Source organism: Bos indicus x Bos taurus, chromosome 11, assembly GCF_003369695.1.
Source record: "Bos indicus x Bos taurus breed Angus x Brahman F1 hybrid chromosome 11, Bos_hybrid_MaternalHap_v2.0, whole genome shotgun sequence".
NCBI lineage: Eukaryota > Metazoa > Chordata > Mammalia > Artiodactyla > Bovidae > Bos > Bos indicus x Bos taurus.
Window position 1 is genome coordinate 15,845,957 of NC_040086.1, and position 13,906 is coordinate 15,859,862.

General features: G+C 42.8%; 1 protein-coding gene across 8 annotated transcripts in view; it reads left to right on the forward strand.

The window, feature by feature from the left end:
- The window catches only part of LTBP1 (latent transforming growth factor beta binding protein 1), a 456,565-nt gene that overhangs the window by 438,195 nt on the left and 4,464 nt on the right, over nt 1-13,906 (forward strand). For all 8 annotated transcript variants that reach the window (XM_027554980.1, XM_027554982.1, XM_027554981.1 and 5 more), the window contains one exon: nt 11,822-11,944. In XM_027554980.1, the coding sequence (XP_027410781.1) occupies nt 11,822-11,944 (123 nt within the window). The remainder of the gene's footprint in view (nt 1-11,821; nt 11,945-13,906) is intronic.

A 13,906-nucleotide genomic window follows, 5' to 3' on the forward strand; every position in this document is an offset into this window, starting at 1 on the left:
TTCATAAGTTATCAATCATTATTTTAAGGTCTTTATGTGTGGCATAATTTAATGCTATTACAAGTCTATAAATGTTGAATCCAGGTTTTAGAAATTATTTCTAAATGGAACCTCCATTATTTTGGCGTTCATACCCAACAAATCTCTGTCTCCAGTTAGCATCTGGCTACATAAACAGCAATGTGATGGGAAACGTTGAGAGTGACTGAACTTGGAAGGGGCAGCCCTGGGTGAAGGTTGGGGGTGGAGGAACTTGATGGGTCGAAGGCCTGTGAGTCTCCTTAGAGCCTTAACATTCACAGGAGTCCCGCAGAATGTAAACCCTGCCAAGACTTTAGACTTCATTACTTCCCTGTCCTCGACAAGCACAGTTTAATTGAACATTAAGCAATTTGATCTCTTTCACCTAATAAATCGAGCAAATTCAATAAACATAAATCCTGCTAATGATAAAGCTGACTCTGGTGGGGCTGAGCTCATCAGCATTCATGGTTATTACTCTCCCCGGAATTATAGTCACAGATGCTTATTACCAAACTGAGTACTCACCTGATGCTTACAGTCTTAGGAATGTATTTAATAATTTTCTTCTCAGGGTTTCAGAAGGGCAGCTGTGGAACAGAAAGATTATGGTTTTGCAGGCAGACTAAGAGTCAAATCCTTCAACTAATCTAGGACAGTTTTGCTGTAAACCTTAGCTTTCTTATTGGAAACAAAAGGAGCTAATTACAGTTACTGCGTAAGATTCTGAGATTTAAAGGGAAAAAGTGTGTGATTCTGCTTCTCCGGCAGTCCAATGGTTAGGATTCCACGCTTCCATTGCAAGCAGTATGGGTTCAATCTCTGGTCGTGGAACTGAGATCCTGTATGCTATGCAGTGTGACCAAAAAAAATTAATAAAGGTGAAAGTGGGTGCAAAAGTATATAGCACCTGGCACACCAGTGCTATAATAATAGTGGACGTTAACTAACTTTCCCTTTTTTTTTTTGACTGTCCTTTAGCAGGGGTCTGTAGCAGACAGTGTCTGCATACTCCTTGCATTTTCCTGAGGCTTTCTTATCCATTTTACATGCCTGGGACTCCAAGGCACCATCCCTCCTCCTCTTCACCTGGCTGACCCACTTCTGTAGATGCTCACCTCCAAGGCAAAACCTTCCCCAGCTCTTCCTGACTGACTCCAGGCACTGCCCCTTCTTCATGCATTATCGCATATGTCAGAGTCCTGTCATTTTATCCTTCCTGTTCCTCCCAAACCCCATTCTGCCTGTTAATATTCTCAGCCTCTGGTTGGATGAGTGAGTGAGTCAATCACTGAATGGAACAATAAATATCCTTTAATGCTGCTAAGGCAGCGTACCATAATCTATGTTCAGTAGATAAAGCTCAGAGAAAGGTTTCCAATCCAAAGAACAGGAAGCAGTAGGACTAGAACTCAGGGCTTTGACTCCAGGTCCTTTCTCTTTTTAGGATACCCAGTTTTCTCTCCCAACTCGGCAGGCTTTGACATCAGAAGAGCAGGGTTGCTGTCTGTTCCGCAGGCACTGCTGGTAAGGGTTTACTCTCTGAGAATGAGCATAAGCAGACAGATGTCTTCACTCCATAAGCTGTGGCACTGCCAGGATAATCCTCTTTGATGTTCCTTCCTCTGTCCTCAGTATTGGACAGTATGTTCTGTAAATGGTCAACATTTATCTAATTCCATAGCTTTCACTAATTTCAAAGAAAAATGCCTACTATACTGCTGGCTCAGCAGCCATTAGGATAAATCTTCATTCTCCCCATCTCCTCCCTCCACATCCGGGTGTGTATGTGTTCCAAACACCATCATCAATTAATAATACATGTGGAGGCCTGTAGGAAAAACACCTAGAAATATATGACCCATTTTCCTTTATGCATATGGATTGGTCCTTCAGTTCACTTCAGTCGCTCACTCATGTCTGACTCTCTGCGACCCCATGAATTGCAGCACACCAGGCCTTCCTATCTGTCACCAACTCCCGGAGTTTACTCAAACCCATGTCCATCGAGTCTGTGATGCCATCCAACCATCTCATCCTCTGTCATCCCCTTCTCCTCCTGCCTTCAATCTTTCCCAGCATCAGGGTCTTTTCAGAAGAGTCAGCTCTTCGCATCAGGTGGCCAAAGTATTGGAGTTTCAGCTTCAGTCTTTCCAGTAACATCCAGGACTGATCTCCTTTAGGATGGACTGGTTGGATCTCCTTGCAGTTCAAGGGACTCTCAAGAGTCTTCTCCAACACCACAGTTAAAAAGCATCAATACTTCAGCACTCAGCTTTTTTTACAGTCCAACTGTCACATCCATACATGACCACTGGAAAAACCATAGCCTTGACTAGACAGACCTTTGTTGACCAAGTAATGTCTCTGCTTTTTAATATGCTATTTAGGTTGGTCATAACTTTCCTTCCAAGGAGTAAGCATCTTTTAATTTCATGGCTGCAATCACCATCTGCAGTGATTTTGGAGCCCAGAAAAATAAAGTCTGACACTGTTTCCACAGTTTCCCCATCTATTTCCCATGAAGTGATGGGACCGAATGCCATGCTCTTCGTTTTCTGAATGTTGAGCTTTAAAACAACTTTTTCACTCTCCTCTTTCACTTTCATCAAGAGGCTTCTGAGTTCTTCTTCACTTTCTGCCATAAGGGTAGTGTCATCTGCATATCTGAGGTTATTGATATTTCTCCCAGCAATCTTGATTCCGGCTTGTGCTTCATCCAGCCCAGCGTTTCTCATGATGTACTCTGCATAGAAGTTAAACAAGCAGGGTGACAATATACAGCCTTGATGTACTCCTTTTCCTATTTGGAACCAGTCTCTTGTTCCATGTCCAGTTCTAACTGTTGCTTCCTGACCTGCATACAAATTTCTCAAGAGGCAGGTCAGGTGGTCCGGTATTCCCATCTCTTGCAGAATTTTCCACAGTTTATTGTGATCCACACAGACAAAGGCTTTGGCATAGTCAATAAAGCAGAAATAGATATTTTTCTGGAACTCTCTTGCTTTTTATGATCCAGCAGATGTTGGCAATTTGATCTCTGGCTCCTCTGCCTTTTCTAAAACCAGCTTGATGCACGATACTGGATGCTTGGGGCTGGTACACTGGGACGACCCAGAGCGATGGTATGGGGAGGGAGGAGGGTTCAGGATGGGGAACACATGTATACCTGTGGTGGATTCATTTTGATATATGACAAAACCCAATACAATATTGTAAAGTTAAAAAATAAAATTAAATTAAAAAAAAAAAGAAAATTATGCCTATGTCCTAAGTTTGTCTTGAGAGTCAATAAAGTTGTGTGATCAAGAAAAAAATAAATAAAACCAGATTGAACATCTGGAATATGTTCACAGTTCACGTATTGCTGAAGCCTGGCTTGGAGAATTTTGAGCGTTACTTTACTAGCATGTGAGATGAGTGCAATTGTGCAGTAGTTTGAGCATTCTTTGGCATTGCCTTTCTTTGGGATTGGAATGAAAACTGACCTTTTCCAGTCCTGTGGCCACTGCTGAGTTTTCCAAATTTGCTGGCCTATTGAGTGCAGCACTTTCACAACATCATCTTTCAGGATTTGGAATAGCTCAACTGGAATTCCATCACCTCCACTAGCTTTGTTCGTAGTGATGCTTTCTAAGGCCCACTTGACTTCACATTCCAGGATGTCTGGCTGTAGGTCAGTGATCACACCATGGTGATTATCTGGGTCATGAAGATCTTTTTTGTACAGTTCTTCTGTGTATTCTTGCCACCTCTTCTTAATATCTTCTGCTTCTGTTAGGTCCATACCATTTCTGTCCTTTATTGAGCCCATCTTTGCATGAAATCTTCCCTTGGCATCTCTAATTTTCTTGACGAGATCTCTAGTCTTTCCCATTCTATTGTTTTTCTCTATTTCTTTGCATTGATTGCTGAGGAAGGCTTTCTTATGTCTCATTGCTATTCTTTGAAATTCTGCATTCAAATGGGTATATCTTTCCTTTTCTCCTTTACTTTTGGCTTCTTTTCACAGCTATTTGTAAGCCCTCCTCAGACAGCCATTTTGCTTTTTTGCATTTCTTTTTCTTGGGGATGGTCCTCATCCCTGCCTCCTGTACAATGTCATGAACCTTCATCCATAGTTCATCAGGCACTCTATCTATCAGATCTAGGCCCTTAAATCTATTTCTCACTTCCACTGTATAATCATAAGGGATTTGATTTAGGTGATACCTGAATGATCTAGTGGTTTCCCCCACTTTCTTCAATTTAAGTCTGAATTTGGCAATAAGGAGTTCATGATCTGAGCTACAGTCTTCTCCCGGTCTTGTTTTTGCTGACTGTATAGAACTTCTCCATCTTTGGCTGCAAAGAATATAATCAATCTGATTTCAGTATTGACCATCTGGTGATGTCCATGTGTAGAGTCTACTCTTGTGTTGGAAGAGGGTGTTTGCTATGACCAGTGCGTTCTCTTGGCAAAACTCTATTAGCCTTTGCCCTGCTTCATTCTGTACTCCAATGCCAAATTTTTCTGTTACTCCAGGTGTTTCTTGACTTCCTACTTTTGCGTTCCAGTAATGAAACGTTCCTATAGTTAGGAGCTAGTTCATTCATAGTTCATTATAGTTCCTATAATGAAAAGGACATCTTTTTTGGGTGTTAGTTCTAAAAGGTCTTGTAAATCTTCATTGAAGCGTTCAATTTCAGCTTCTTCAGCGTTGCTGGTCAGGGCATGTACTTGGAACCATGATATTGAATGGTTTGCCTTGGAAATGAACAGAGATCATTCTGTTGTTTTTGAGATTGCATCCAAGTACTGCATTTCGGACTCTTTGTTAACTATGATGGCTACTCCATTTCTTCTAAGGGATTCCTGTCCACAGTAGTAGATATAATGGTGTTCTGAGTTAAAGTCACCCATTCCAGTCCATCTTAGTTCGCTGATTACTAGAATGTCGACATTCACTCTTGCCATCTCCTGTGTGACCATTCCCAATTTGCCTTGATTCATGGACCTAACATTCCAGGTTCCTATGCAATATTGCTGTTCACAGCATCGGACCTTGCTTCTATTACCAGTCACATCCTGGGTGGTGTTTTTGCTTTGGTGCCGTCCCTGCACTCTTTCTGGAGTTATTTCTCCACTGATTTCCAGTAGCATATTGGGCACCTACCAACCTGGGGAGTTCATCTTTCAGTGTCCTATCTTTTTGCCTTTTCATACTGTTCATGGGGTTCTCAAGGCAAGAATACTGAAGTGGTTTGCCATTCCCTTCTCCAGTGGACCATGTTCTGTCAGACCTCTCCACCATGACCCGCCCGTCTTGGGTGGCCCCACATGGTATGGCTTAGTTTCATTGAGTTAGACATGCTGTGGTCCGTGTGATCCATTGGCTTGTTGTCTGTGATTGTGTTTTCAGTCTGTCTGCCCTCTGATGCCCTCTCAGCACCTACCGTCTTACTTGGGTTTCTCTTACCTTAGACATGGGGCATCTCTTCATGCCCTCCAGCAAAGTGCAGCTGCTGCTCCTTACCTTGGATGTGGGGTATCTCCTCTCGACTACCGCCCATGAGTTTAGGCATGGGGTAGCTCCTCTTGGCCGCTCCTGCACCATGCAGCTGCTGCGCCTTACTTCTTTATTTGAAAATGATGCACTTGAAACTTCAGAGCACTCGGTTTTCAGCCCTGATGTGTGGAGAACAAAATACAACCTCTTCATCATTTTTAATAGCAGCTGAATTTAATCTGCCTCAGTCAGAGACTTCACCTCCCAATGTCCTCACATGCCAGAGTGGTATTGCGACATGTGACTGTCCAGACCAGCCCTGCAGATGTGTCTGTCAAAAGGAATGGAGATTTCCTGCCAGGATATGTGCTTGCTATTGCTGTAGACAGTGGGGGCCTCAGACCTCCTGGCTCCAGGGGGCAATTTTTTAACTTTTCTTTTTCCCATTTAAAATCAAAGTGGCATCATATGTCATGTGAATCTGCCATGCCAGGGAGATGAGTGTGAGCCATGGCCTGGATCTTGTTTAGACCACGTGGGCGGTGGTGGCCCACACCATCCCACGTGTGTCACTCAAAGCTCCAATCAAGAGCTTAACAGCTGTGCCTTCTGAGGTGAGGAGTGCAATGAGTGGGGCTTTGAGGTGTGACTGTTTCCACTTCTCCTTCTTTTCATGTTCATATGCAGCTAGATCCTGGTAGGACAGGTATAGTGTCCTCGAAATGGCATTTGCAGAAAAAAGAAATCCTTAACATCACAGTTAGGGAATTCAAGGTTAAGATTTGTTTTGTTAAGTCTTGACAAATAATTGTCTATTTGTCTAAAACTGGTTTTCAAAAAACAGCCTGCTTTCTTTACTTTGGAGGTCTTATTTCGATGAGACCTCCATAGGTACAGATTGATTTATTTTTTCTCCTGTTAATCTGTCTTGTATCAGTTTAATTATTAGACCAGTCAAAAGAATTCAAGAGGGGCAGAGGGAGAATTTCCCCTTCCCCAGCAATGGCTTTTTACCATAAAAATTTTAATTGAAATGTATAAAATGCAAAGGGTTATTCTTTAAAAGTAGAGAGTAAACAAAGCAATCCAGATCATAATGTGACTCTCTAGAGATGGTACATTGACTTTTCATAAAGTAGTGGAATAAAATTTTGCTTGTTTTCATCATAATAAAAAAGAAATGACTTTTGCTGTGCAAAGTACAAGCTCTTTCTTTGCATTTAGCCCCAGACAACTAGATGGTGCTTAACTAGGTGCTTAATTTGTTGTTGTTGTTTTTCAAATCTGTATTTATTTGGCTGTGCTGGGTCTTAGTTGCATCATGCAGGATCTTCAGTCTTTGTTGCACCATATGAACTCTTAAGTAAGGTGTACTCTTAAGTACCCTGCTTAAATAAGGAATATCTTGCAGAAGGTAAAAGACTTTGCTGCTAAGTCACGTCAGTCATATCCGACTCTGTGCAACCCCATAGACGGCAGCCCACCAGGCTCCCCGGTCCCTGGGATTCTCCAGGCAAGAACACTGGAGTGGGTTGCCATTTCTTTCTCCAATGCAAGAAAGTGAAAAGTGAAAGTGAAGTCGTTCAGTCGTGTCCGACTTTTAGCGACCCCATGGATTGCACCTACCAGGCTCCTCCATCCATGGGATTTTCCAGGCAAGAGTACTGGAGTGGGCTGCCATTGCCTTAGGGACAAAAAAAATCTGTTCATTTTTACATGTTGAACTGGATGAAATGGCAGCCAGGAGATTTTCATGGGCTCCCATCAGGAGTTGTGGAAATTCAGAGATCTGCTGTTCCTGGGCTCCATGCCATCAGCCAACCACAACTCACTGCCTCCCCAAACTGGACAGTAGCCATGACCCAACCCTAGGGATGAACAAGGTAAAGTACCTCCAAGCTCGATGGGTTCTGGTTGTGGCTTGGGATGCTCAGAGACCCAGGACATGTTAAAAAGGTGCATGTGCCCTTACCCAGGACTCACTAGAAAATTCCATGATAGTCCAGTTGGTCCCTCAGAAGATAATGAGAAACCTGCCAGCCACTCGAGGCATTCCTGAAAGGCTGAAGCATATACTAACAACTGCTGAACATCAGTTTTCCCCTGTATTATGTGTTCTATTGGTCTGGTGTTAAAATGTGCTGTTGTTCATACCTTATCCCTGTCTGACCAAGTGATTAAATTTTCCCAAACAGTCATTAGTTTTTGAGATGAAATGCATGAGGACATCTTTATTTACTGAGTTGGAGTTTCCCTCCATCTATTTAAGAATTCTTGATCTTGAAACAATATCTAAAAACAGCTAGAGGCTGTGCTTTCATTGCTCATAATTTCTTGTGCAATTCTTAGACCATTGACAACTACCTTTGAAGTTTTGCTGACACTAAGATTTCTATCAATCATTCTGTCATTGAAAATCCTCATTTACTTCCAGATGTTCAGCAGGGCCTCGAGTGATTTTTACCTAAAGAGAAAAAACCGTAACCTCCATTTTCTTGGTTCTTCAGAATTCATGAACAATTATGTAACATCTCACTTTTTAAAATACCTATTTTTTGTTTGGCTGCACTGGGTCTTAGCTGTGGCACGTACATCTTTGACCTTCCTTGTGGCATACGGGCTCTTTTAGTTCTGGTATGCAGAGTCTTGTGGCGTGTGAACTCTTGGTTGCAGCACGTGGGATCTAGTTACCTGACCAGGGATGTAATCCACACCTCTTGCATTGGGTGTGGAGTCTTAGCCACCAGAATACCAGGGAGGTCCCTCATCTCATTTTTAACACAGAGGCAAATAGGAATTATCCCCATGTGACAGATGTGGAAACTGAGACTTGCTAAGTTGCTTTCCAACTGTTAAGTTGGAAAGTGAAGTAGCACAATCAGAACTTGAACTCCTGCTTCTGCCTTGGAAGCCCAGGTTCTTTCCATTACCCGCTGTTCATGTCAACCTTGACCCTGGCCAAGAATGAGAGTGGATGTGTGCAATGGGAGAGGCAGCATGGATGGATTAGAACAGACCCATTTATGCTCCCAGAAAAATAACTCAAAATGCATGCCCCAGTGTTGAGGGGACTGCAGGTCATCTTCAAATACAAAAGAGTACATCTAACACAGAAGTGTTGTTTTGAAAACTCACCAGAACTACCTTGACATCTGGCTTGTTAATATGTAGAGAATGTGAAGCAGCAAAGGACAGTAAGTTCTAGGAAGTTGAGGGAAAAACACATATCCAGGGATGGAGGGAAGGAGGAAGCAGCAAACACCAAAGGTCCCCCCCACCCGCATTACCATCCTCTGCTTCCCTTTGCAGCCTGGGTCACATTCAGAGCCTTCCTTAAGAACCACTTGGTGGTCCCCAAACATAGCTCATAGGTTGCTTTTGTGACGCCTTTGGGTTTTTGTTGTTCATTTGCTAACTTGGGTCTGACTCTCTGTGACCCCATGGACTGCAGCACACCAGGCTTCACTGTCCTCCACCATCTTCCAGAGTTTGCTCAAATTCATGTCCATTGTGTTGGTGGTACTATCTAACCATCTCATCCTCTGCCGCCCCCTTCTCCTTTGGTCTCAGTCTTTCCAGCATCAAGGTCTTTTCCATTGAGTTGGCTCTTCTCAGGTTGCCAAAGTATTTAGAGATTCAGCATCAGTCCTTCCAATGAATATTCAGGATTGATTTCCTTTAGGATTGACTGGTTGGATCTCCTTGCAGTCCAAAGGACTCTCAAGAGTCTTCTCCAGCACCACAATTCCAAAGCATTAATTCTTCAGCGCTCACCCTTCTTTATGTCCAACTCTCACATCCGTACATGACTACTAGAAAAAAACAGTGTTGACTATATGGACCTTTGTTGGCAAAATGAAGTCTCTTCTTTTTAATACACTGTCTAGGTTTGTCATAGCTTTTCTGCCAAGGAGCAGGCATCTTTTAATTTCATGTCTGCAGCCACCATCTGGAGTGATTCTGGAGCCCAAGAAAATAACATCTGCCACTCTTTTCATTTTCCCCCATCTATTTGCCATGAAGTGATGGGACCAGATGCCATGACCTTAGTTCTCTGAATGTTGAGTGTCAAGCCAGCTTTTTCACTCTATTTTACCTTCATCAAGAGACTCTTTAGTTCCTCTTCACTGCCTTTGGGTAAGTGCTTTTTAAAATCCCAGATAGCTTCTATGAAGTAAATCCCACTCATGAAGTACTACCTTTCCCAGGAAGCTGTTCCTAAACATCCCATAGGAACAGAAGTCCGTTCCTCCTCCACTCCTCCCCAGTTTGATCCCTTCCTTTTGTGATGTTAGATGGTGAGAGCTTGGAGAGTGGAGGCTGCATGGTCTAGGGGAAAGCCACATGCTCCAGGCCTCATCACCAGGTGCCGGAGAGGAGTGTGCTGCTCAGCCATCTCTGGACTAGGTTTACAAAATACGAACGCGAATTAATTTTAATATCTACTCTTGATCACACCTGTGGCCTGCATATAAAATCTTGAGTCTCCCTTTCAGATGTACAACAAATGTATATAAAAAGAGATAAGAGAACACGAATGACCTCAGTGTGTCAAACTTGTAAACATTTCTGCGATCTTGCCCTCACAGGGAAATCCTTTATTCTTCCCTTTCAGACTTTAAGCAGAACTGACAACCATTTGTGTTCTCTTTGTTTGAAGCTTTATTTTTGTGAGTCAAGGGTCTTTTTCCAGGTTTAGCTTTCTCCTTAATAACATTAATACTTCTTATGAAATGATTTCATAGAAGAGTGCATGGGAAGTCGCGGCGGGGGAGAGGGTGTTGTTCCTGGAATGCTTCCCACCAGGAGAGTTTGTAAGAAGGGACAACCATAATTCTGCCATGTCTGATGGTTCAGGATCTTTTCTGGATTTACACTCCCTTCTTTCACTTTAGGAGAGAATGTGTAGGTGTGTACACAAATGCATGGATGTGCACACACACCCACACACCTTTGACCCCTTTGAGGAGGGGCGATGGAAGAAAGCCTTGAGAATTCACCCTCTTGCATCAGTGCTTTGCTTTAGTTTTGTTATGGAAGGAAGCAAAATAGAGGAAAGCTCCTTCAATCTGTGGTCCAGGCAAGTGCGGCTGCTGCCTTTTGTGGCTGTCACCTGTGTGGCGGCCCTAAGAGTGTCCAGCCAGTCCTGGGGCTGGCTGACCCGCAGCTCTCAGTTCTGGTACAGCTGTTGACATCTGGGGAGCCTCAGAATTTTCACCGACTGCTAGGGTGAGTCCTCAGGCAGTATAGTTTTTGTAAAATGTGCATTCAGAAGATGAAGCTGTCTCTTCTAAAGCTTTCCTTTCTAGATCTTCTGAATAATTCTGCACCAACATACAGGAAAGAGCCTGGGACCACGAAATGCAGTGAAAAGGTGATCACTTCATGACAAATGGAGAACCAAGATCCCATGGGTCCAGTGAGAAGGACTAAAGGAAGGGCTTAAGTTGGCCATGGATAAGGGAAAATGGCCTCAAGAAGTGGTAACTGCAGATGAATTTAGCTAAGGTTCAGAAGAGGCAAGGACAGAGATTACAGAGGAGCTGAGACAGGTGTAGGAGAGGAAGAAATGTTACATGTACAACCTTGAGCCGCTGGACTGAGGTCAAATATGGTGCTGCCTCATACCAGCTGTCATTTAACCACTGTGTGCTTCTATTTCCTATTGATAAAATGTGGATAATAGTTTTTCATAGGATGGTGTAAATATTTTAATGAATTAATGTTTTAAGTGCTTAGTAGCTGGCACAGAGCAAACATTATACAACTATTAGCTATTATTACTAGAGCCATTACTTCATTATCACTGTTATAATGAAGGACCAGGTCTTGAGAAGTATAATCATACCCACTAAATTCAAATGGTACTTAGTAGCATCCTTGCTTGGTGTCTCATTTTTAGATCACCAGAAATTTTTTTTTTTTTCTGTTTCCAGTGAGTGGGAAAATGTGTATCTGTAAAAATGACTGCTTTATACATTTAAAATGTTTTGATGAAAACCCCTGATGGGTTCAGATAAAGCCATTCTTCCAAAGGCTTGCTGCACTCTCCGATGGTTTGATTTTTCAGTTCTTTACTCTCCTGGAATGCATTCTACCAACTGTTCAGCTACTACTGGCATCTATGTTCAGAGTCTTAATTGTGCTGTAGAGTATGAATCGTATGTGGGTGTGCAGAGCACCCGTAAAGGACACTGAGATGTCCGAGGATCGGGAGTGTGCGTGGGAGGCAGGGGCACACGGTGGGTGAACGCACCCACGTGTGAGCAAACAGTGATGGTGTGTCACGGTTTTTGTCCTGTCTTTTGTAGACGACTATGCCCAGCTGTGTAACATCCCCGTCACGGGACGCCGGCGGCCATATGGACGGGATGCCTTGGTTGACTTCAGTGAACAGTATGCTCCCGAAGCTGATCCCTACTTTGTTCGAGACCGTAAGCAACATTTTTTTACTCTGAAACTAGATTGTGGTTTTGAAGCTTAGTCAGTGGTTCTCAAAATGCAGTGCCTGGGAACTTGTAAGAAATGCAGGTTTGTGGGTGATGCTATAGACCTGCTGAGTCAGGAACTAGGGTGAGACCCACCCTCTGAGTCATCCTTATGGACGCTCAAGTTTGAGAAGCACTGGATCATATTAAGAGTCTCACTGCTGGGAACGCTGTATGTTTATTTTCTTTACAGAAAATCATCTTCCTATAATTTCCACGACAAAGTCATTTCTTTACCCCTGAAGTGGTGGCCTCACTTAAGGGGCAGAGTTTTCCTAATAGTTTGGTTGTAACTTGACAAGCATTTAAATGGGAAGTAAAACAGTTGCTCTCTCCTGGTCAGAGATGAATTTTTAGAATTCATTTGTGAGGGGTTTACTAAGTAAGAAATGATGATGTGTGATGGCTTTTCCTGGATTTGTGAGCAGAGTTTAAGTGTGAGGTGGAATGTGTATGTGTGAATCCTGTTCCCATTTAGAAAGTAAATGCCTGAAGGTACCACCGGAGTGTCCTGGAGAGGGGAGCCACACAAGCTAAATGTGTCTGTGGAAGAGACCAGAGCTTGCAAATAACAGATGAGTTACGTGAAGTCCGAAAAATGGGATGGTACAAGTTGCGATATCAGTAGACAGGAGGCTGTCTGCCTTCCCGAATGGGACGACGGCAGTATACTCCAGGTGCCCGGCCCACACCCTGCAGACCAGAGTGCTGACATCATAAAATACGATGAGGCTGTTCTTTTTTATCACCTTTGCACATGGCAGACTAGCCATGATCTGTGTCCTGAGCAGCAGTACGAGCTTCATGGCTGCCTCTGGAGCTGCTTCTGTTCCGAGTCCAAGAGTGTTTCCCTCCCTCCTTTCTTTCCTTTTGTTTTTTGAAAGGTGCAGTATGTTGATCCCTCAGCTGACCTAAAACTGCTTTAAAATTTCCAAACAGCATGCTATTAAACCAGCGAGGTTGGGTCTTCTAGATCTGAGTGAGTCTAGAGCGTTGGCAGTATGCAGAAGGCCTCTGGTGCCCTTGCCCAGCTATCCTCTCAGGGTAACCACTATCCTAATTTCTAACACCTTAGATTATTTCTTTTAATCAACCACAGATAACCATGTCCTACTTCAAGAAATATGCTTAAATACATTGGCGGCTATAAGACTGTGCACTTAGGATTTCTACACTTCTGTGTATATGTTATAGGTCAGTAAACATTTACTTTAAAAAAGAGAATAAATATTAAAATTGAAAAAAGTACAGTTTTGCCTGCCTGATAAATCCAAAATAACAGGGTAAATCTATATGTAACTGACATAATCTCATGCTTGTGTGTGTAGCCTCTAATGCCTTACAGTTCAGATGCCACAAATTTTAATGTTGAAATGTTCTGGCTTAGGTATTGGCTTATGTACCTTTTTTTTTTTTTAATGCTGTCATTGCTTTAAAATGTAAAAAAAAAAAAATCCATTACAAATGTTAAAAAATAAACACAGCAACCTAGGAAATTGTGATGCAGTTGCAGGACCCCAGCTTTAACTATGTAATGGCCTTTAAAGTTCTTGTGAATTACAGAGAAACAGCTCCTGTTTCTCAGCTCAGGATCGCAGGTTGTTTGCCCCTGCTGAAGACAGGGTAAGTAGTGAGAGAGGCTGAGATTTCTACCAACCTTGTGATCCACCCTGTCCTGTCTTTCTGTTTAAGAAAGTTGAGCTAATGACTGGTGTTACCTTAAGTTAGAGATCAACTTTTCTTATAGCTGACCAGACAGTAAAGTTTGTGGGCTTTGCATACTATATAGTCTCTCTGCGGCTGATATTCAACTCTGCTCTGCTATTAGGAAAGCAGCCACAGACAGGTATTAGTGAACAGGTGAGGCTGTCTGTGTTCCAGTAAAATTTCGTTTACACAAATAGGTAG